The following is a 25088-nucleotide window of genomic DNA, read 5'->3' as shown; positions in this document are numbered from 1 at the left end:
TTCTTAAAACTATGGAATATAAAGTTTAAATAGGCCTTTTATGTTATATCATTAAATTTAGTAAAACTATTTCTCAGGCATTAGATTTTAACTCTAATAGGAAGATACATATTTTTCTCTGTTTATTTACAAATATTTTTTCCGATTTGTTTTGGATGTTCCTCCACTAAAAAAAAAGAGATGCCATTTTGTTTTCGTTTGCAAAAGAAAGAATATCAAACATTTTTCTTTTTTAAATTTAATATGTCACAATAAAGAAGGAACGTCACAATGCTACACGCTACATTAAAGACATCTCCAGAGAAACTGAATAACTGTTCATATAGAAATCGCAGGTATTCGTCTCATACCACAACGCCGTCTATAATTTGTTGTGATCGCGAGTAGAGCTTGAGTTATGAGTATAAAAATTCAATTACAATAAGGGCCCTAACTACAACTAAACTTAACTTCTTCATCGTGTTGTCTTCTGCAACAATACTTAAAATTTTGTCAACTTGAATTTCAAAATTTTGATGCAATAATAGGCTATTGCAGTTTCAATTTACTGATAAAGGTAACTCAAGTTAATATTTCATCATTTCATATCGTATTATTTTTTATTTTTCTGGGCTGTCAGATCTCTTTTAGATTGGTGCTATAAATGGACCAATAAAGAGAAGACTATTAGTGAATAATTTTGTTTAAACATTTAAGGTTTTGTTTTTTTATTGTTATTAATCTGTAGAAAGTAAGTAGAAAGTATTCTGCATCTTTTTATGCAAATCTCTATGTAAATTTTCTTTTACTTTTCGTTAATTTTCCAATCGGCTTTAAGAATCTAAATATGTCTTAACCTTATATATGTCTTAACCTAACCTAAGTTTACTTAGGGACACTGATGCATATTCTTTATAACTATTCTTATACTATTTACGATTATTATATTCCTCATAGAAATTTGTACTATTATTATATCCCCAATTAATTTTTATTGTTTAAATAATTTTAAAACACAATATTTGATATTAAATCTATTGTCTAATATTGGATTACTGTTGCGAAGAATTAAATTATTAATGACAAGATTTATACGCTGTTTTCGATTACTTTTAAACTGCATTTCAAATTATCATTTTGAATAATTGTGTTTTATACCTAAGCATAAACTAGCGTTTTACAGATGAAACTTTGCATTCCAAGTTTCTACTAGAATGGCAGTAACTCCTTTTTAAAGGAAAATATTAATACAAATTTTAAAAAAATATATAGTTTCAATCAATTAAAAATATTAATATCCAAGATATTTAATAAACATTTTTTTTAATTACGGAGAAACTAATAAACATCTAAAACAGGGATTTCCAAATTGCATGAGGCCAGAGGCCTCAATTAAAAACACCAATAAAATGGCGAGCTGCAGCTTTATCAAAATTTTATGTAGGAATCTTTTATGTCTGAAGGAACATTAAATATTACTGTCAGATTTTTATCAAGTTGTAAAAAACAAAAGTATTGGATTACAAATAATTAATATTTTCTTGGATGCAAAACCTGAGAAATAAATTTTTTTTTGCACCATTAGTATGTTAAATTTCACAGAAACGATGAAATTAGATTTTTTTAATGAAAGAAAAATATTTTAAACTCGTATAGATTTTTTACGAAAATTGTCTGCAAAAAAAATAATAACTAATGTATTTTAGTTGGTAACCACTGGCCTAGAATGAAAGATTAATTTCTTAAATAAAAATTAAAATAACTCTTTGCCTTGTTTTGCTTAAATGAGAGAAACAAAGCTTAGTTTTTTATTTATTTATTCATCTGTTAATGTATCATAATCAAATTTTTTTAGTTCTTCTAATTTAACAAATTTCTTATTAAATACTTAAATTTTAGCAAATCATATATAGAGTTTACAAATACAAGAAATAACCTACTACTCTTTATAATCAAATACTGTTACATGTGATTTCTCAAATGTACTCTTAAATAATATGACATATAGATTTAAAATGTTTATATACAACTAAAATAAATTAGAGGAAAGTAGATTTTTTTTTTAAACGGTAGGGTACTTTTAGTTACCGAGTCGCAAGGAAAATAAACTTTTTTTTAAATATTTTTTTGATTTTATTTAATTTCTTGTGAACGTCCATGTTCAATTTTTTAAAAGGAAATATAAAATAAAAAATAGTAAAAAAAATATTGGCAAATGTCTATATTTTTGGCAGGGTTNACCCGGGCGGGTTTTTTCAAAGTGGGCCCACTTGGCGAACCCTGATTTTTGGTGAGCTTGTCTCCAGCTACCCGAAAAGTACCAAAATTGATGTGAAGAACTATCAACTTTCTGGTGCTATATTAAATATAATTTGTTTAAATTTAATATATTCTTATAGTTAGGGTTCAAACCAGTAAAGAAAATTTAGTGATCCAATGGGACCACTTAGGTATTCATTTAGCAGTCCAAGAATTCAATGAAGAGGACAAGCTTGAGAAGAAGAAAAAAATCGAACTTTGCAATTACATAATTCATGTTATGGTACACATCAAAAAATATTTATTGCCATCTATATAAGTATAATAACTAATTAGGTTAATTATCACATAATGATTCAGATTAGTATTTATTAAAATTAAGTGATGAAAGCTAAAATAATATTGGTAANGTGAGGTTTTTGACGTGACGGTTTAAACCATGGTTTAAACTGTCACATGTCAAAAACCTGCCAACCCTGGTAAATGGTAATACCAAATGGACCAAATAAATAAGAAAAAGAGAGAAACTAAGAGCTGACAAAATATTTTAATATTAAAATTTAATTATCTAGAAATTAAAAAACTTAAATGAAAAGTTATAAAAGGCAATTTTAAAAGAGCAAATATATTGTTAATATGTAAGAGCAAATATATTGTTCACATAATTGCAAAGCACAGCACAACATCTAAATTTGAAATTTCAAAATTTAATTTTCAAAAAATTTGTACCAAACACTTTCAGTTATTCCATTTGAATACTACGCATTTGAGTTCTATGCTTCAAACAATAAAATTAGTACAATAATTTTATCAGAAAACAATTTTTCGTTATTATTTTGTAAACTCTAAACGTTTTAAGGTGATAAATTTGTCACTCATGCATATGATTTTAGCGACATATGTAAAACGTTTGGCGACAATTGTTGCCATGTCGTCATACTGGTTTGAACCCTACAACTGTTGCTAAACAATCGCATTAGTCATTTTTAGTTTCATCCAATTTCTTCTATTTTGTCCAGTTTCTTACGGTTTCTTCAAGATGAAATGCCAAATGGATAAAATACAAATAATTATGCTGTACCTGTCTATATAGTTTTATATATTTGCCTTATAGTTTTCGAATCTATATGTATTTATTTTTATAATTTTCTATCTAGTATTATTGTGTCAATCTGATTCTAAAATTTTTATTTTAGTTTTAAATCAAGAAAATTTAATTCTCTACCTATTATCTAAAAAATGACTTTAGAAGACGACATGCAAGGTGCTTCATTACGTGAGTCTAATTTTATGATATTATTTCATGTGTCTAACACATATATAGACATAAATTTCTACAAATGTATCATAGGGGAGAGGGGGGTACATTTCAACATGGGGCACCTTTCAACAGCTAGAATTTCTCCCTTCTAATATTGCTTAATGATTGGCCAATATGCCAGCCGATAAGCTTTAATTATGCATAACAGCTGACATTTAGTATTTAGTTCTTTCTTTTTACCACTGTTGTTTTATTCTATAGAACAAGTTTTAACATTCCAAAAGTAAAAATACAGTTCTGATTTTGAAACTGTTTATCAATCAGTAATCTTTTAATAAGGTAAGTGATATTTATTCATCCACTAGTTTATTTAATTCTGCTTCTAACTGTATTTATTAGCAATAACTATTTTTCTAAAGTGGTTGGTGACACTTTAACCAAAATATCTGTACCAGGGGTAGATTTCAACAGAGCTCAGGGGGCACATTTCAACAGTGTTGAAAGGTGCCCCAGGCTTTTTTTTTTCTTAAGCTTTTTTTTTTTTCTTTTTTTTTGTTAAGTAATCTTGAAGAAGTCATTAGTGCAAAAAACACTACGGTTGTTACATTTAAAAACTTTGAAAAATTTGTGAATGTGTTTAAGGAAGCATATTTAATAATNATGTAAGAGCAAATATATTGTTCACATAATTGCAAAGCACAGCACAACATCTAAATTTGAAATTTCAAAATTTAATTTTCAAAAAATTTGTACCAAACACTTTCAGTTATTCCATTTGAATACTACAATTTGAGTTCTATGCTTCAAATAATAAAATTAATACAATAATTTTATCAGAAAACAATTTTTCGTTATTATTTTGTAAACTCTAAACGTTTTAAGGTGATAAATTTGTCACTCATGCATATGATTTTAGCGACATATGTAAAACGTTTGGCGACAATTGTTGCCATGTCGTCATACTGGTTTGAACCCTACAACTGTTGCTAAACAATCGCATTAGTCATTTTTAGTTTCATCCAATTTCTTCTATTTTGTCCAGTTTCTTACGGTTTCTTCAAGATGAAATGCCAAATGGATAAAATACAAATAATTATGCTGTACCTGTCTATATAGTTTTATATATTTGCCTTATAGTTTTCGAATCTATATGTATCTATTTTTATAATTTTCTATCTAGTATTATTGTGTCAATCTGATTCTAAAATTTTTATTTTAGTTTTAAATCAAGAAAATTTAATTATCTACCTATTATCTGAAAAATGACTTTAGAAGACGACATGCAAGGTGCTTCATTACGTGAGTCTAATTTTATGATATTATTACATGTGTCTAACACATATATAGACATAAATTTCTACAAATGTATCATACACATGAGTCTATATTTAAAAAGAAAATTAGATGTATTTATAGATCCTCAGCAGAGCCTAAAAGTAGGCTACTGAAATTTTTCACAAGAAGTATAAAAATTAAGGCTCGTCTTTCCAGACTGAAAGTGAACTAATTCCTTTGATTTCAAATAAAATTTCAGATTGCATCTGTTTGAAAAGCACATACTCTCACTTCTATTTAAAATTTGCTTGTCCTGTGAACTGCAAATATCTGTTTCCCTGCAGGGGCACACTTAAGGTTTTAGCGGCCCAGGGCAAAACATTGAGAAAGTTGATCATATCTTATTTAAAAATATATATATTAAGTATTACATTTTTTAATTCAATCAGTTTTTTTAATTGTTTTATCTTTCAATGATCAAAATTATAATAAAATGTATGAATAATACTTAATATTATTTAACAACAATACTGCAACTAAGATTTTTAACACCACTAATAATAAAAAGGTAAATATTATTATTTAATTATGGCAAATAAATTACTGAATAAATTAAATCTGTTAATATTTTCTTTAAAACTCAAAACCTTAATGTATCAGTGTGTCAAATGAAAACTAAATTAATTTAGATCAGAAAGCATTTTTAAATTAAATTATTCTTGACAGAACAAGTCTTTATTCTTTAATTACAAGTATGCATTACATCCATATTACATTGCTGCATATTTAATAAAATTGAAAATTTGAAAATTACTTGTATAAAAGTAAATATATATAAAATAAATTTGTATAATTGAAATATATTTACTGATAAGGAAACATCAAATTATTTGTAAATGAGCTCATTAAAATATGAAAAAAATAATGAAGTAGTATTACCATTAAAAAGTTACATTCTTGTTCTTGAACAGAAAAAAAAATCTTATTTCACTTTTTATTTTATAAACTTATTTCTCATTATAAAAAGAAAGCATTTATTGTCAATGAGTTTTTATATCAGTGATTTATTATCGCAGCCCATAAGTATATACATATTAGATTATGCAGTTACTGTATAAGTTAAATCAATGATTTTTTTACGTAAAATGTTTTTTAATCATGCAATCCTTGCTTTTTACTTTTTTTGACATTGTCTGTGGCAGTTCTTAGGGATTGCACTCCATGTCGTCACAGTTGAGCAATAATTAAAACTTTTAATGTAATTAATTTCTATGACACCGAAGTTGAATTCTTGTTATTATTTTAAAAAATACACTCTTGATATAAAGGATCATTAACTGAAAATTATATCTAGAAATACGAATGAAATAATTTGTAGGAATAATATATCCTTGAAATAGGAAAATTATATCCAAGATTTGGCAAATATAAGGAAAAAATTAGAACATTGTTTAAAAATATGAATAAATTATTATAATGCAATTTTTTTAGCTTTTTGAGTAGCAAAATTGTTTATGAAAACAGAAAAATCTTAAGAAGTTGATTTATCATTCTCAATAGATATGAGAGGCAAAGGAGAAAGGCTGGCATTAGTCATCGTTGATCTCAAATGTGTGTTTTTTTTTTTTGTTTTTTTTTTTTTTCAGTTTTAAAGATGAGCATTCTGCAATAGTAATGGTGACAGGAACAGTAAAAAAAATTCTTAAAGCAATCACAAAATGTGGCATAGAAGCCGTAAAATTGTTTTTGTACTGTAAAGCTGTTTTACTTCAGTATTCACCTCCTTCTTAAAACTAGAAACTTTGATTCATTGACAGTAACTAAATAAAAGGTGAGTGACGATGACAATGTCTTCTTTACAACCCCCACTGGAAAGATCTGTTAACATGCTTAAGCATGCCACAATAACTGGCAATTGATAAATAACCTTTTCTATTGGGAAAGAGAACTAGAGTGTAATTTATAAAGAGTTAAAGATATTTTTTTAACATGGCAAGAAAGTAAAGGGAGGAAAAACAACTTACGCCAAAACTTAATTTATAAATTTCATCATTTGGTTAGAACCGTCACTCTTCAATGTATCCTCTCTTTCTAGTGTACCACTGCAAAAGTATGGGAAATACGAAAGATAATAGATTAGCCCTAAAAGGGAATACCCAGACTACAATTTAAAATAAACCTGATCTCTGAAAAAGTGATGCGTAACACAGTATCAAATAGAGGAGGTACTATTTTTAATAGAATGAAACAAGTCCTTTCTTTCTCCGATGATGTAATATTGATAGCAAGAAGTGAAAATGCACTTGTTGACCATTTTAATGACTTAACCAAAGAAGCTAGTCTTTTTGGTTTAGAAATAAATATTGATAAGACCAAATGCATGATAATGGATTGTAAAGGAACGGATATGGACACAGAACTACAAATTAATGAAATGACAAAATTTGAAAGAGTTAGGGAATTTAAGTACTTAGGTTCAGTTGTCACTGAAAACAATGATATTATGCCAGAGATTAAGCAAAGACTAAATGCTGGAAATCGCAGTTATTTTGCACTTAAGAGATTGCTAACATCAAAAGTAATAACGAGGAAAACAAAGCTTCAGGTTTATAAAACTATAATCAGACCAACCGTTATTTATGGATCAGAGACATGAACTCCAACCTAGAAACAAGAAAAAATACTGATTACCTGGGGGAAAAAAATTCTTAGAACTATTTTTTGACCTGTCAAAGAGGGTTATCTGTGGAGAAGGCAATACAATTTTGAAATTTCAAGACTATTTCAAGAAAAGGATATAATAAATTATGTTAAAGCAAAGAGAATTCAATGGCTATAACATCTTGAGAGAATGGAGGAAAACAGAGGCACTAAGAAGATATTCAAGGGGCAGTGCCAGGGCCAAAGGAAAAGAGGAAGGCCAGCCAAGAGATGGTTAGACGAGGTGGAAAAAGATCTTAAGACTCTGAAAGTCCGAAACTGGAAACAAAGAGCTAGAGACAGGCGACTTTGGAGGAAAATTGTTAGTGAGGTCATGGTCCAACATGAACTGTATTACCAAGGAGTTAGTTAGATCTCTTTTTCATCTTAGATATAAATTATAACTAGAAAATTTTTATCTGCTATTAAAGAAAAGAATTATTTACTATATTTTGAAAGACTTCAGACTAAAAACCATTCCTTACTGGCCACCTCATGAGGATGTGGCTCAGTTCTCAATCTTCTTAGAACATGACTGTTTAGTCTCATATCGTCACTACCTTGATTTAAATGTGGTTCCTGAGTCATACTGATCTATCTATTGTGACCAATTTGTTCAAGATGGTTGCCATATTCTCCATTGTAGTACTTTTAAGCAAATATCTGTTGCCAAGGGATTACAAGAAGCGAAGGAAAAACTGAGAAAATGACAATTTATATTATGGTTTTTGTTATTTCAATATTTTGTATGTATTGTTAAATTTCTGCCATTAGAAATAAAAGAAAAATTTAAATGGACTTCTGTACACATTTGTAGCTTAAAAATTTGTATGCAAAAATTTATTAGGTTTGGAATTTAATTTCATTACATTATGTGCTTTATAGGGGAAATTTATATAGCCGAGAGTGGTAATGATGATTCTGGTGACGGTTCTGAAAAATTACCATTCAAAACTCTTCTTCAGGTAATTAATTGTTTGTTTTTTCTGTTTTACACATGCATAAATTGTATTTTTGTTTTATGCAAAATGCATAACTATTGTGTTTCAAATTTTGTGTTAGCAGAGCTGTATTCTGTATTGTGTTGTATTCAAACCCCAGATCAAAAAAAAAATTATTCAGCAATAATTTTTTTTAAGAAAGGTAGTTATTTTCTACAAATATATATTTGTAGAAATATATACCAAATTGCAATTATATGTGATTTTTTATCAATTTATGAAAGAATTTTTAACTTTTACAATTTTTTTATTACAGAAACAAAACTGTAGCTTAATTTTGGAAGTCAAAATATTGTTAGTTTAAATATTTTCTTTCTGCTAGCTGAAACTGTGGGATTCAAAAGCTAATTTTATAAAAAGAAATCTTGCATTTTTTTTTTCAATTTTATGCAATGTTTTAATTTTTATCAATGATAGTATCCTTAGAAGTGTAGAATTTCAGGTTTATGAACCTTGTTAAATTATTCAAAGATATGTATAACTTATTTTCTAACTAGGATTTTGGTTTCTAGGAATAGTTTCTAGAAATGTTTTATTAAACCTTAAAAGTGTTTTTTCTTATTGGCATTATATAAACTTTTTTCTAATAAAAATCTTCAAAGTAAAGTAATTAAACTAGAGGTGCACAACCTTTTTGATTCAAGGGCCACTTGCACAGCAGGTTGACTAACGAAGGGCCGCATATATATTTAGACATTTTAATGGCAAATGTAGTAATATGTATTTAAACATTAGTGTTCTAATTTTTTTTATCAATAAACTTAGTAATATATTTGTAGAAAATTAAAGTGTTCAATTATTAGATCTCGGTCAAAAATGAAAAAACTAATACTTCTTAAAAAATAATTTCCATTTTTATCTCATCAAAAATAGATTTATTAAAATTCGTAACCGAAGTACCACATCAAAAAGTGTTTATTTAAATGTGCGAATAGAAATTCGTCTCTGGTAATAACATTGCAGTTAATAATGATAACCTGGAAAAGTATAACAATTGGAAAAAAAAATCACTTAAATTAATGCTGAACTCAGCACGAATAAAGAGTGTGAAATGAGCGATTTAAAATTCCTAGTAAAATTATCTGAATTTTTTAAACTACGTGGGAATGCATAGCAATAACTGCCCAAGAAAAATTGTTGAAAAAAAGAAAGAAAGAACTGCCAAAAAGTGATTATTTAAATGGGTGATCTGAAACTTGTGTGTCATAATAATATCGTTATAAAAATTCAGGATTTTCTAATTATGTTGAAAAGCGGAAATAAGTGCTTAAAAAATCATTTTGATTTATGATAAAATCGGCTTAAAGAAAACGCGGTACACATACATTTTGCTATAGAATCAATAAAAATTGAGAGCTTCAAAATGTGATGACTCAAGAGTGCGATAAAAAAATTTTAGAAATTTTTTATATTTGAAATTTTTGTTTATTTTTTATTGAGTTCAAAAGCTCTCGCGGGCTGCACTTCAGTGGTCGGAGGGCCGCATATGGCCAGCGGGCTGCAGGTTGTGCACCCCTAAATTAAACTAATTTTCTCTCCAAGCTCTTATCTATTTCGAATCTTATTAATAATGACAATAAATCAATTGACTATCATAATGTATAAAATTGTTGCTCATGTTTTGTGAGTCATGAAAATCCGATTGACCTAATGCAATTAACAGAATTCTTTATCATTTTTTATTTTTGGTGCTTCATTATTTATTTTTAATTTTTGAAGGCTATGAGATTTGCTGGTAAGGAACCTTTTCCAAGTTTCTATGCTGAATCAAACAAAGATGGTGAGGTATGATTCAAACATAGCTTTTACCTTTTACTTGTTTATTTTCATTTACTTCTTAAAATATTAACAGTTTTAATGAAATAATATTGTTTTAGAAGTGGCAGTTGGTATCACAATCCCAAATAAAGAAAGTGAAGAAAATTTGGCAAAGGGAGCAATACAAGAATGCCGAGAAAGTTGCTAAGGAACAAGGTGATGCCGAAAGGAAGGAAAAAAATCTTGAAGAAGCAAAGAAAATAATCATCACCATGGATGATTCTTTACCTAAACCTGTTTTGGTAGTAAAGTCTTTGTTTATGTTTTTTATTCTTAGTTATTCCGATCATCTGTTGGCAATTATCAGTTTCTATTGTAGATCCTAATCGATATAACCCCTAACATTGGCTGGGATATATTTGACTCACTATAAGTAGAAAAATACCAGAATTATTATTTCCTAACTATAGGTAGCTATTATACTGTAGTATGCATTCAACATAAATTAACCCCTTTTAAAAAATTGTGCTTGTCTACTGGTTGATATGCATCTACTTATATAGCATGTCAGAAAAATGCAATTAAAATAACTAATATTAGCTTCAAATGTTACTATTAAATGATGGAAGCCCAATAGAAATTTTCTGTTTAATGTTTAATTTTTTTCACATAAATACTATTTATCCACATACTTATTAAGTTTTGTTATTAGTTTTTGTATTCCAAAGTCATCGATAAAAATTTATGCTATGATGCATGTATGCTTTAGTGCAGAAAACTCTGTGTGTATGTTGCAGTTAAATGTATAACGTGTACGAAAAGTGTCGTTTCTTATTAGCGCCATTGCAGCGGCAATGTTGCTGTTCCTTGCATGTGCTCATGTCTTATACAAATACAATGTGTACTTTTTTTCTTAAAGCAGTTGATCAAAGTATTATTTTAAACAAAAAATTATTTATTTATAAGCAAATTATTTTCTACTTATCATAGATATTTATTTTTTTCATCTTGTTTTCTTTTAAATTTTCAGCATTTTAACTTGAAGAATAGAATGAAAAAGTACATAGATTTTTTTAAATCTAGCTATTTGATCTAGTTATTTATGTATTCCTGCATATAATCTGACTTCTGTGATTAAGCAATTAAGTTTATTGTTTGTAAAATTTTTATATTATATATTTATCTTTTTTTCATTGATAGACTAAAATAAGAGATTGTGTTTCTCATCGAGGCAAACGAGTTAAAGTTTATGGTTGGGCCCATAGGATAAGAAGACAAGGTAAAAAGAAATAGATGCTTCTTTTCTATCTTTTCAGTTTTTAAAAATATTAATTTTAATTAATATTGTGTTTTGCCATAATTAACATTATCACATGTGATTTACTATATAGATCAAAATGTTTTGACCGCAGGTTAATTTTTGTATGTATAGTACAAAATATTCTTTCAGATGAAGGGAAAAAAATTACTTATGTAAAAAAGTGCTAATGCTCATTTTAGAAGTGTACTGTGAAAAAATTACTCATGTTCTCAGAATATGAATGATTTTTCGCAGTAACCTTCTAAGCAAAACAAAATTATTTAGCAATTACTTAAGAAAATGTAGAAATCTAATGATTATTGAAATATTAGATGTTTTTAATAATCATCATGATCTATTATGAAAGATATTCCTAATATTAATATTTTAATATGAAGGCTTTTTTTTTTTTTTTAATGTAAAACATTACGTTAAATCTCATTTTAAGATTTTCCATTAACAAATCTCTCTTTAAATTTATTGTGAAAACAGATTCCTCACAAAATCTTTTACTGTAATATTAGACGCTTTGCAAAAAATCTATCATTTCATATCATACATTGTTTTTAAAATGGACCTTCATAAAATTCTTATTAAAAAAATGGGGTGGCTGGCTTTTTAGTTTATAATTTTTAATCTATTAATTCCTTGTAAAATGTGTTTTCCACCCTTAAAAATCGGACCTCATTTGCACACATTCTCAAAGACAGAACTCTGGCACAAGGAAACTGATTCTTCAATAATTTTATATTTAGAATATTATGAGATAATTTTTCACAAACAATCTTAACAGGCCATTGGTTTTTAGTGATTTTTCATAAAATTATAAAATAATATTTAACTTTCACAAAATTGTGTATAGACTTTTCGCAATAAGCCTGGAATAACCTTTGACTGCGTTATCTTGAAAAAAGAAAGCTTAATGTGAACAAGGTAGGGGTTGTTTTTTTTTTTTTTTTTTTTTTGTGCTGACTGTATTTTGAGAGACTGGTTTGGTTCTTAGTTGCGGCTTGAAGCTCTCCCGGCTTCAGATTGATGTGTACTATCTTGTCTCAGAAGTAAGGACAGCCTATGTGAAATATTGACCACATTGTCACACAATCATACAATTAGTCACTAAGTAGGACCATAACCTCATGACCCCCTCACCACAATGGACAATTAAGAAAATGCTTTATTTATTTTCACATTGCTTCTGTGTTATGACATGCTATATAGTAGTGAAAGCTTAAACTAGTTTTAGTAATGTCTGCTACTTCCAAATGTATTTCTCAATTCAACTAATGTCTGTACACTAAAGTATTCTGTGAACGCAGTAAAAGGTATCAGATAACTTGCTGTTTAATCAATTACGATGCTATATGGCAAATTGATTTATTTTTAGGAATGTGTGTGTCATAAACATTAAAATATTTATGTGTCATGCATTTTTATGGCCATCAGCCAAGTCTGTTTTTTGATTTTATATTATTTGTTTGATAGTTGAAATATTAAAAAGTTATGTATTATAATTATATTTAACTTTGCATATTTACTTATTACAACAACAACAAATTGATTGATAATGATGAAAAATGAGGATTAAGATCTAGAACAAGGGTATTCAGCCTTTTACACTTAGGGGAACACATTGAGCTTACGGTTTTCTTGAAGAAAGATTTGATCAAAGGCCAGAAAAAGTGGGATATCAAAGCTTTATAATACTCAAATTTACAAAATCATTTTTGTATTGTTATTTTATCACAATTCAAATATCCTGATAATGGATGGTAAGGTAGCTAATTTGTTTTTGTTTTTTCACTATTATTAATTACTCCAAAATTTTAGTGATTTTTATTACGTAAATAGTGATCACTTCCAAAACTCTTGTCAAAGTCCCAGGATACCCTAGGGTTCAGCAATATCTAAGTTGAAGAAACCGGATTTAGAGCATTTAGAAATGGAATCTTGTTATTCTGTTTCCAAGAAAAAGCAGTGCTTAATATTTTTTAATTCTACAATAATTTAAAGCCAATTTGAGATCTATTAAAAGGATGTTCTACTCTGACCAGAAATATCAGAGTAGACAGATCAATAAGTATCAGAGTTAATCTGTAACAGATATTGTTACCAATCTTTTATCAAACATTCTCAAGACATCTATAAGCATTTAAAAATAAAGTTTATTTTATCGACTGTGAATAATTGATTATTTAATGAGAGAGGAATTTTGATTGTGTCTATTTTCAGAATTAATAATGTTGGGTAAAGAATGTGCCTTAAATTTTATTTTCACTGTGAAATATCTCCTATAAAAACATTTAAAATGCTACACAAAGCTTCTAAACAAATTACAACAACAGTATTTGATTAGCACAAAAAGTTGAAAGATGGTCTAGATCTTTTAAAGATAAAGAGAAATATGGTAGACCATCTGCTTTGATTAATGATCAGCATAGTAATCAAGTCAGAAGAGACTACTATTTGAAAATTCCTTATAAAACTCGTTGTCTTGTCCAGTAGTGCAAGGAAAATTAAATTTGTCCAAAAGAATTTAAAACAGCTTTGACCACATCAATAATATGGAATCGAGGAGTTTGCTGCGGGGGATCCAGATGGATCCTGAAGTGCTTCGCCAGCATGGCTGGGCAATCAAAGATATGGTCGGTGTCTATGCAGTGAGGACAACTTCTGTAGCTTCGATGGCCGTTGAGAGATATTTTCATTCCCTCGAAGTGTTTGGTCCTCAATCTAGCTATGGTTGTGGAAATGGCTCAATCACAGTTTAGGGCAGGAATGAAGTGCTTCTGAGAGGTATCAGAAATTTAAAACTCATTATTACTGATAATTAAAATTATATCTTTGCTTTTGATGCAGAAACAACTCAACAATCAAGTAAATGGCACTTTATATGTAAAGCATGACCAATAAGAACACACTAAAATCATTTCAAAATTTCGGTGGTGTTGCGTGTTTTCTTTGATTATCTGCAAAATGATTTTCTACATACTAGCCACACATCCATTAAGATAATTACTAGAAAGTTTTATAACATTTTCATGAAGCAATTGGTCGAAAACAACCTGAAATGCGTCAAAAATAAACTTACGACTTTTACATCATGTTAAAGTGCCTTCTCACCATAGTATTATGTGTTAGATTTTTGCAAGACATTCATCAAATACGGTTACAAGAGCACCGTATTCTCCAGATATGGTACCCTGAGTTTGAGTCTTTCCCTAATTTCTGTGTCAAAATTTCCTTATCATGTTCATCATTTTGAACATCAATTCCATTTTAAAAAAAATATTTGATCTTTAAAGGGTATACAAAAAAGTGATCAGTAAATATTGTGAGTTAATATATATGGTATTTTTATAAACTCAAAATGCCAAAGACTCGAAATGCACTCGAACTTCATGTTATAAATCTATTTTTGTTAATATGGGAAAGAATTGTAGAAAAAAATTTACCAAATAATTCAAGTAAAAAATATTTTCAAATATTTTTCATTAAAAAGAATTTAAATCTGTCTTTATATGTTAAAGGACTCTGTAAAAATCTTCATAATTGTGAATGTCTCTTTCACTTTATATTAATCCTTGGTGGTTTTTTATAACCTTTTCTAGCATATAGCCATTCTTTTAGCCATTTTTACTATAAAATAAAATTTCTGTTCATATGTCTATGTTTAAAAAATATTATTGTATAATAGTTTGTTTTACTTTCAGGAAAAGCTTTAATGTTCATCACTTTAAGAGATGGTTCTGGTTTTCTCCAATGTGTTCTAAATGATTTATTAGTATGTACTATGCATATTTTAATTTCCGTAGCAGTTGTCTGTCATATATGTTTTTTAATTATTTTTTTTCTTTCCATAGTGTCAAACATATGAGGCTCTAGTTTTAACTACTGAATCATCAATCTGTGTATATGGTGTCATAAATGAAGTTCCAGATGGTAAAAGTGTAAGTATTGTGTATGAAGAAAACTTTTGCAAACTGCTACTACCACATGAACAGCTTAAATGCTGACATACCTGTCAAGTCTCCTGTTTTTTAACAAAGACTCCTGTATTTTACAACTATCTCCTGTGTACTCATATATTCTCAAAGTTCTCCGTATTTGTTGAAAAAATTTAAAAATTTGGCAAGAAAATATCCCCTGATGCCGAAAATACTTCTTATTCCTCTACAGATAATGCTATTGTCAGTACTGCAGTATGTTGAGTGTTAATAGTTTAAGTAATTATAAATAATGGTTAAGTATTTATATATAATAAGATTAGATTTATATCCATATTTTTTACTTCTCTAAATATTATTTCCAATTTACAATGATGTATTGAAGCTTCACTCGTAGCCTAAAATATGTCCCTCGTAACATCTCCATTATTTTATTTCTCCAATGTTGGCAAGTCTAAGTACTTTTCAGAAAGTAAAGTTAATACTATACACTTAAGCCAGGGTTCCCGCGGCCTTGAAAAAACCTTGAAAAGTACTTGAATTTCATTTTGATTTTCAAGGGCCCCTAGAAGTACTTGAAAATTATATTAAATCCTTGAAAAATTCAAAATGACCTTGAAAAGTATCGAAAACTCAGGAAAACAGCCCGATTTCCAGCATTTCTGTGTTTAACTTTTTGACACACGTAAGTGTGAGAGAATGACTTTCCCGCCTTTCAGATTATGACACGTACTGTTTGATTTTAGGATTTTATGAATGTTTGGCTGATTTTAGGAATTTTAAATATTGGGAACTGTGCCAGATTCTGACAAAATCTCTATTCTGATTCAGGCAATTTTAATATCAATCATCGATCTTCGTATTAAACTGATTTAATAGCTATGTGTTGCGATTCGTTTTCGCATGATTCAAAAATTGTACTTGCAATTCCCATTAAAGCAATTTAAAAATCTACTATCGCGAATTGTTCCTAAGCGTTTTTAAACCCCAACATCGCGATTAGTTTTTCCGCAAGTTTAAAATCCAGTGTCGCTATTCGTATTCACGCATTTTGCAACATCAAACATCCATGTTGTAATATCAAACATTGATTTTCGTATTTATACTCTATTTGAAAACTTATTGTTACGATTCGTGTTCATGTGACCATGTCAAGTGCGTATGATCGATGCTACTGAAAAAAATTAATTCAAGTATGAGTGGTTAATTAAAACAGTCAAAGTGACCAAAATTGTTAGTAAGAATCTATCAGAAGATATTGAGGTGAAAGTTGGCAACTGATTTAATTTAAAATGGTTGACCCGTAATAAATTTAAAATGATAATTAAGCCGCAACATCCAATAATTGATTAATTTTCTTTAATAGAAAGGTGGTCAAAATTTCAAAATTATATTAAGGAACAATTTAAATTTCTCTGACTAAATGCTTCTGCCACTTTAAATATTAAATAAAAATCTCCCGGCAGAGTTGTTATTAAATATCTAATTGATATCACAGTATTATATAGAACATCCGCCCCCCGTCCTGCCCGAATTTTTGCTTATTCAGAGGTTGTATACCTAGCTTAAAATAGGCCTTGTGCAAAATTCCAATCTGACGTTTTTATGAATCATAAAATTTATTATTGACTTGATGCTAATCACCCTTGCTTTTTTTATACTTGATCACTTTCCGAAATCAAGAGAGCAATGGAAGTCTTATTTTTCAGTACGGCTATTATCGTCTAACATTTATCGTCAACTTACTATTATCGTCAAAACATTTTAGTTTAAAATGTAAAATTTTAGTCTATCTTTTACTAAAATTTAAGTCCTTGAGAATTTTATAATAAGTCTTAAAAAGTCCTTGAAAAGTACTTGAATTTTATTTCTAAAGTAGAGCATGAACCCTGTTAAGCTGTTTTAAAATGTGATCAATTTATGTAATTAATGATAAAAATATAAGAAAAACTAGTTTAAAAAATTTAAATTTCCGTAATCAGATCTAAATTAAAATGAAGTTGTGGTGGTATCATATTCCCATTTCTTTATCTAGCTTCTAATTTCTTGATAACTTGCCTGACTTCCATTTGCTAACCCTATTTTAATTTTTCATTAATATTTATATTTGCTTTGTTCTATATCAATGTAATAAATTCAGATAAAATTAGAAGATTGAATTATTAGGTAAGTTTATAATTAGATCTTCTAATAAATTTTATTCAAAATATGTGGGTTCTGTTGGAATAATCAAAAGAAGATGATCCTTATCTAAAATTTCTTTCAACTTTACCACATTTATATTAAAAATAATAATAATTTGTGCAAGAATATCTAAAAGTAAAAAGTCATATGTATGATTTAGATGAAAAACTATACACATATTTCATCCATTTAGAAAAAAATGCTTAAAGTCTATGATTTATGTCTCTCCTAAACTTTAAACTGAAAAGTTATTTAAATACAAAATTTAGTTTACAAAATTAAACAGACTTATTTTTTTAGGCACCTGGAGGTCACGAACTTCAGTGTGATTATTGGCAATTAGTTGGAGAAGCCCCTGCTGGTGGAATTGATGCTGTGTTAAACGAAGTATGATTTCTTTTCAAATGCACTTTCTCTTTTTGTTGAAATGATTATTTTTATTTAAGAAAAATGTATTGTTATTTCACTAGAGAATATGCTGGCCTTAGCACAAGCCCATCTACATGACAGAAATTTATCATTTCATTAGAAATCACCCTTATGCAAATGAGGAAATTTTGTCATTTGTATATTGTAGAAGATAATTGATTATCTAAGAATGACAGCATTTGATCAATGACTGCACATAATGCCAGATATGATTAACATATGTCTTATTCATCTTAACATACTGTTTTCTAATTTTGTATATTTAATATATTAAACTACCTCCCTTCTGACATAACTTCAACTTAGCAATATTTATGTATTACCTGTGTATAAAATAATTTTTGGGCTAAAGTTGATGCTTAGTAATAACGATTTATAATAATATTAAGAATGCATTTTCAATGCATGATATTTAGAAATGCATTTTTTTTATCATATTTAGTGTATGTAATATCCTTAAGAAAATTAATGATAACTACCCTTTTAGAAATGTTTCTTAATTTATAGTCTTGTCATAAATAGAGGTTATTTTTACCCTGATTTCTTAAAAAATTGATACAAATATTCAAAAAATATTGATTTCTCAGAAATAGAAAAATGTTATTTAAAAATTGAAATCTAATGTGAATGGTAATTTCAAATTGGCAAATAAAAATCTAACACTTATCATTTCTTAATTTACCATGACACAAAATAATTTTAAAAAAAATATTTAATATGTATAATTTTCAGGGGTCTCTTTAGAAGAAATTTGGGTTTGTTAACGGACCCTTGACAAAATATGTTTTCATGAAGACGAACCCTTCACAAATTTGTTTATCTTCATTATTGTTCTGTTAATTGAGCAAACTCTTCCCCGGGGGGGGGGGCGGTTTGAAACGAACTAAGTTTTTCTAAGTTTAAATTCCAAATGTAGTATTCTAAGAAAATATTTCTATGTTTACAAATATTGCGTGCACATTCTTATTGATATTAAATGATATTTTTTTATAAATAAAATATTATAAATTTAAGATGCGCAACACATTGATAAACAACCAAATGCGCAACACATTAAAAGTGATACATAACTAAGTTGTGTTATTTAAAATATGTCGATTGAAATTATTAAAAATGTGAGTGATTTTGTTTCCATTATTCATCTGAAATGAATTTTCTGTGTTGAGCAGTATAGACTAAATAACAAATACTTGTAAATTGCAGCTCGAATTTNGGGGGAATGTTGTCAGGGTCACGTGATGTAATAACACGCATTTTCTGATGTTGCGAGCTAAAAGCTTGATATTATAGATATGATTTTTTGTTTTGTTTTGGTTTTTGAAAAATGGATGAAAAAGAATAATAAAATGGTGAATTAGTTTTTGTAGAATTTTGCGTTATTTCTTTTGTAAAAGGTTACGACTGACAAGCAGTATAGAATAAATAACAAATACTTGTAAATTGCAGCTCGAATTTAGTAGCAGCAATTGTTGAGTAGAATCTTGTATCTATTTACAATTTAAAAACTTTTTGCAAAGGTTTTTAGCAATTTTTGCAACAAAAGGACTCTATTTGCAAATTCACAAAAGCAGGACCCTGGTTGAATGAATGTGACTTAACGCTCATTTTATATTCACAAATTATGAGTAGTTTTTTCACAATTTTACAAAATAGGACCTTTCTCAAAATGTCTGAAGTTTAACAGACCCCTGATTTTCTAATTGACAACTCAAAACTTTATATTTGATAACTTAAATCGATATAAACTAGTTACTGTGCCAATTTTTTTTAATTTAACTTTTTGAATTGAATTTAAATACTCATTTCTTCCTTTAGGAAGGAGTGAGCCTTTAAATCTTTGCACTATTTTTTTTCTTATTACAAATGATGTCCTAAAGATGTGTTTTATTATTAAATGATTCTGTCTAATTTCATTATTATTGTCTAAAAAGTACAAAGAAACTTTGTTAAATTTATAAAAAGTAGCTTTTAGTTTATAAATTCATGTTTAAAAATTAGATGACAGATAATATTAAACATGCACAGTTCTCACAGAAAATGAACTTTCAGGGTAGCTTATAATCAACCAAATCGTTTAAATAGTTTCTAAGTTAACCAATTTTAAATAAGTTGTACATTTACAATTTGATTTTGCGGGATCTATTTGACTAATTTTTCATATCCTTGACAATAAATTTTTTTCTCTATTATTAAATAATTAATAAAAATAATGGACAGCTATTAAAAAATATTTCGATAATGGAATTATTTTAGGATAAACAAATTTTTTAGCTGTGGTGCAAAAAAAATTTTGATGCACTTACAAATTTATCGAGTTATAGCAAAAAATGTAAAAAGTGACTTTAACATTAAGGAGTCCAAACTTTTGACTGCTCTCTTCTCTAAACTGTTGAAACTATATTTCCCAGATTTAGTCCTGGTAATTGAAAATCTGAACATTAGGTAAAGAAGTTATTTTGGGTAACCACTTTTTTTGCACATTCTACTTTGTTTGAAACATTATTTAATTTAAAAACGTTTGTTTCCAGTTAAATAATTATCAAAAATTGTAAATGTCTGAACCATCAAATAAAGGCTCTTTTGCATACACGTTTTTGTAAAGATATATGTTTTTTCCGATTTTTCAATACAACCAAATTATGCATTTACTTTTTAAGCTAATAATATATTTGAATCACCTTTTTATTATAGTGTATAATCTGAGGGAAAAAATATTTGTTATAATTTTTTAAATAAAAAAAGAAGTTTAACTACATTAATTACATGCATATTTAAATTTCTAAATTTGTACTGTATTTAATTTACATGAAGGAAAACAAGAGTCAAAAGTTTCATATATATTATGACCTAAAACAAATTTTTTGTATAACTATTCAAGTAAATACTTTTTTTTTAAAAATATAAACTATTTACTCTGTGTTAATTTTAAAGACCTCAAACATTTTCTACAATTATAATCATTTATTGTTATTATTCTTTAAAATAATTTAAATTTTCTTTTTCTTTCTCTAAACAGGAATCTCATGTTGATGCGCAATTAGACAAAAAAATAATTACCTATTTTTAAATGGTAATTACTTTATTTAGAAATATAAAATATTTACTATGTGTTAATTTGTTTTTAAAATAAAAAATATTAACTTTGTGTTCATTTTAAGGATCTAACACCTTTTTTTTTTAATTACTATCATTTATTATTATTATTTAAATAATTTTATTTTTCCTTCTCTAAATAGGAATCTCATGTTGATGTGCAATTAGACAATCGCCATCTAATGCTTCGTGGAGAGACTGTAGGTTTTCTTCTTTAATGATTTTTTTTTTTTTATTGTTTAGTTTCCATTTCTAAATAAAAAAAATATCTGAATCATTTCTAACAATAATAGAATTTTAAAAAAGAGTTAATAAAAAATTGATATCGAAAAAGATTTATACCAATAATATGTATTAACTTTAAAGCATATTTTCGTTATTGAAGACAGGTGAAAAAGCTTAAAGTAATTTCTATTCATTAAAAAATTGTTGAAATGTTTTACACATATACTTTGTAAATTAAGCCTTTGATTTTGTTCTTAATATACTAAGGGTTAATTAAATTATTAATTGATAGTGTTAACAATTGACGTTAACTATTAATTGAGTGTTAACGATTGATTAACGACAATATACTTTTGTTTGAATTGTAAGAATTTATTAACTATAAATAAGTATTTATGTTAAACTTTTCTCTTTTAGAATGGGTAAAAAACCTGTTATGTGAATGTATTATTATTTTATTTTTTTTTTTAATGTCAAAGTTTTCTTTTATTTTTGTAGCTATCAAAAATCATGCAGGTCCGCTCAACCTTATTGGAGAGCTTTAGACAACACTTTTTCCACGAAAATTATGTAGAAGTTACACCCCCAACATTGGTCCAAACTCAAGTAGAAGGGGGTTCAACTCTTTTCAAACTGGACTTTTTTGGAGAAGAGGTATTTCATTAGAGTATTATGTTTGAGAAAAAAAAATCTTTTCTAGTATATTAATTGCTTTTATATTAATAGTTACTCATCAATGTTTTAAAAAGTCATATTCCATTGTATATATATTAAATTTTTTCTATTTTGCATTTTCACCTGCTATTGCAATAGACATATTTCTACAATAGTGGTAACTATGGGTAGATACTGTGGTAAAATTTTGATTGTTCTTGTATTTGTAAATGGAGACATTAAAACTATATTTAAGCTTGAAAAGTTATTAATTTTTAATTACTTAATAAGTATTTTTCCTGTGGAAGTGTTATTCTTGTAACTTTTCTTGCATTATTTTTTTTTTTTTAAATTTGTCATTGTTTACGCAGACTGGTTTTTGAATGATTAAAATCCCATCAATGAATACTGGTTAATTTTTCATTTGAGCTATTTTTATTTTTTTAAGAAAAGTATTGCCATACATTGATCTAAGATTTTTGTTCGTATTATACTACATAATTGCTATAAATTTTTCCTTTTGAATATCGATTACATTTAATTTTACTATAATTTCAGGCTTATTTAACACAGTCTTCACAACTCTATTTAGAAACTGTGATTCCTTCATTAGGCGACGTATTTTGTATAGCTATGTCTTACAGAGCTGAACAGTCCAGAACTAGGAGGCATGTAGCTGAGTAAGTATTCATCCTTTGTTCCAAGTTTACTTTATTAAATAATTTGGAGAAAAAAATTAAATGACAAAATGTTCTTTCTCTTCAGGTATACTCACGTAGAAGGTGAATGTCCTTTTATATCATTTGATGATCTTCTAGATCGTTTAGAGAATATAATCTGTGATGTAGTTGATAGAGTTTTAAAGTCACCTATTGGACATTTAGTCTATGAATTCAATCCAGTGAGTGTATTGAAATGGCTCTTTTAATTTATTTGGATTTTGTTTAATTCTAAAAGAACTATTCTTAATTATATAATAATGTTCAAAAAACAATTGAGATTTTTTCATAAATTGATTGAGTTCAGAACGAAATTATGCACATTGCTTGCTAAGTAAAAGAAGTCCTTCTAAAAATAATTTGCAAGAGACATTGTCAAATCTCAACAAGAATAGTGATGAAATAATGTATGACGATTGCAAAATAGAAGTAATTTACATTAATTCCTGGCAAAATAATGCATCGTGATCACAAAGTGATAGAAATCCCACTGATAATAATCTTCAAGAAATGAATAATCCCACAAAAAAAAAGTTTATAAAAAAATAATAGGTCGCATTCTACATTCTGGCACTGATTCCATGCACAAAACTGTGACTTCTGATCCGATTCTCACCTTGCTATTGAAAATCATGAAACATAGTCTTTGTAGCTAGACTAAATCTACATAATTTTTGCATCAGGACAAAATCGAAATCGTCTACGCCAGGCACATTAACAGCATTCAGCGTCGGCAATAATCCTCAGATGTTCAATCACATGTGTCTTCTTAAATCGCCTGCTTAAGTCAGAATTCCGATCAATCGCGAGAAAAGAATGCCGTTATCACTGTGCCAATGTATACGCTAAATTGATATTTTGCAGTACATCACTTTTTCCTAGTCTTTTTATACCACAACACTTTTAATGGTATTTTACCCCTTATTAATGTGTTTGGTTAACTGTTAAAAAAAATAATTTTATTTTTAAAATTTGAGAATTCTTAGATATTGAAAAATATGGTACATTTATACATTTTATTAAATAAATTAAATATATAAGGACACCACTGATGATTCATTAACATGATATGAAATTTGTTCTTAAGTAGTAGATATTATAATAGATGGAATTAAATTTATTAGTGTTTAAATTTTAAAAAATGACTTATCAGTTTATTATGAAGAGTGGCTGCCAGAAAAAATAATTATTTATTTAGTTCTTTTAACTTCTAAATAGGAATTTAAACCACCAAAAAAGCCCCTTCGTAGAATGAACTATGCTGATGCTATCAAATATTTACGGGAGCACAACATAACAAAGGAAGATGGTTCCTTTTATGAATTTGGGGAAGATATTCCTGAAATGCCTGAAAGAAAAATGACTGACCAAATAAATGAAGTAAGAGCTAATGTTGTTATTATAACATTTTTAAATATTAATATATGTTGCATGAAATATTAATATGGATGTTGAACAAAATTGCTTTTTTCCAATGCAAAATTGCTTTTGCATTGGAAGACATATATTGACACTTCTTTCTCTTCACTATTATCAACCATGAGTAATGTTCTTTAAAGTATTACTGACTTAAACATTTCTGTTGCAGCCTATTATGCTGTGTAGATTTCCTGCTGGAATTAAGTCATTCTATATGAGCAAATGTCCTGAAGATCCAACTCTTACCGAATCTGTAAGCAAACTTTTATGCCTCAAATTTTATATTTTTGTTTCTTTCCAATCAAATGTTTCCTTATTAAATGTATCCATGATCCTTTTAAGAGGTCATGGGAACGTTTTATTAACTTTTTGTTTTCAATTATTTTTTTTTAACTTTTTTTCTGAAGTGCATACATTATTTTAAATTTTTATACTTTTGTATCATGCATAAAATATCACCAATTTTCTATATATCATATTCACAGAAATTTAACTACCAGGGAATGAGTTGGCTGATTCTGCAGCACGATCTGCAAATACTGAATTGACAATATCTGTACCATTCTCAGACATTAAACTACATATTCAACAGCTCATCTCGTCCCTTTGGCAACAACATTGGGACCTTCAAACCCAAAATAAACTTTATAACATCAAACCATATATAAACCCCTCACCTGTATTACGTTTACGTAATGCAGATGTAAAGCTTAATCGTCTCAGGATCGGCTGCACTCGACTCACACATCTTCATCTATTGTTTGGAGAATCTCCTCCCAAATGCAACTCTTGCAATGCTTTACTTACGGTTCATCACATTTTAACCATTTGTCCTTGTTTTAACCAACATCGTCTTACCTTTTTTAATAGCATGATTTTATGTATGAA

The 25088-nt window shown here is 27.8% G+C and overlaps 1 protein-coding gene across 8 annotated transcripts in view; it reads left to right on the top strand.

Moving 5' to 3' along the window:
• The first annotated feature begins 348 nt into the window (after positions 1-348).
• LOC107457581 (asparagine--tRNA ligase) overlaps positions 349-25088 on the top strand; it is a 28507-nt gene continuing 3767 nt past the window's right edge. The window contains exons 1-15 of one of the 8 annotated variants that reach the window (XM_043039010.2): positions 418-556; positions 3435-3514; positions 8360-8439; positions 10195-10260; positions 10353-10535; positions 11434-11512; positions 15244-15314; positions 15394-15480; positions 17962-18048; positions 21327-21383; positions 21907-22062; positions 22621-22742; positions 22828-22963; positions 24000-24161; positions 24370-24453. In XM_043039010.2, coding sequence (XP_042894944.1) covers positions 3478-3514; positions 8360-8439; positions 10195-10260; positions 10353-10535; positions 11434-11512; positions 15244-15314; positions 15394-15480; positions 17962-18048; positions 21327-21383; positions 21907-22062; positions 22621-22742; positions 22828-22963; positions 24000-24161; positions 24370-24453 — 1407 coding nt within the window. In that variant the 5' untranslated portion in view covers positions 418-556; positions 3435-3477. Of the gene's footprint in view, positions 731-3434; positions 3515-4718; positions 4799-8346; positions 8440-10194; positions 10261-10352; positions 10536-11433; positions 11513-15243; positions 15315-15393; positions 15481-17961; positions 18049-21326; positions 21384-21906; positions 22063-22620; positions 22743-22827; positions 22964-23999; positions 24162-24369; positions 24454-25088 lie in introns of those variants that run through there. The other 7 variants (XM_043039009.2, XM_043039014.2, XM_043039012.2 and 4 more) reach the window with 7 other exon arrangements.

Source organism: Parasteatoda tepidariorum, chromosome 7 (assembly GCF_043381705.1).
Source record: "Parasteatoda tepidariorum isolate YZ-2023 chromosome 7, CAS_Ptep_4.0, whole genome shotgun sequence".
Taxonomy (NCBI): Eukaryota; Metazoa; Arthropoda; class Arachnida; order Araneae; family Theridiidae; genus Parasteatoda; species Parasteatoda tepidariorum.
Note: the sequence above shows the minus strand (reverse complement) of the source record. Positions and strands in the feature narration are given on the sequence as shown.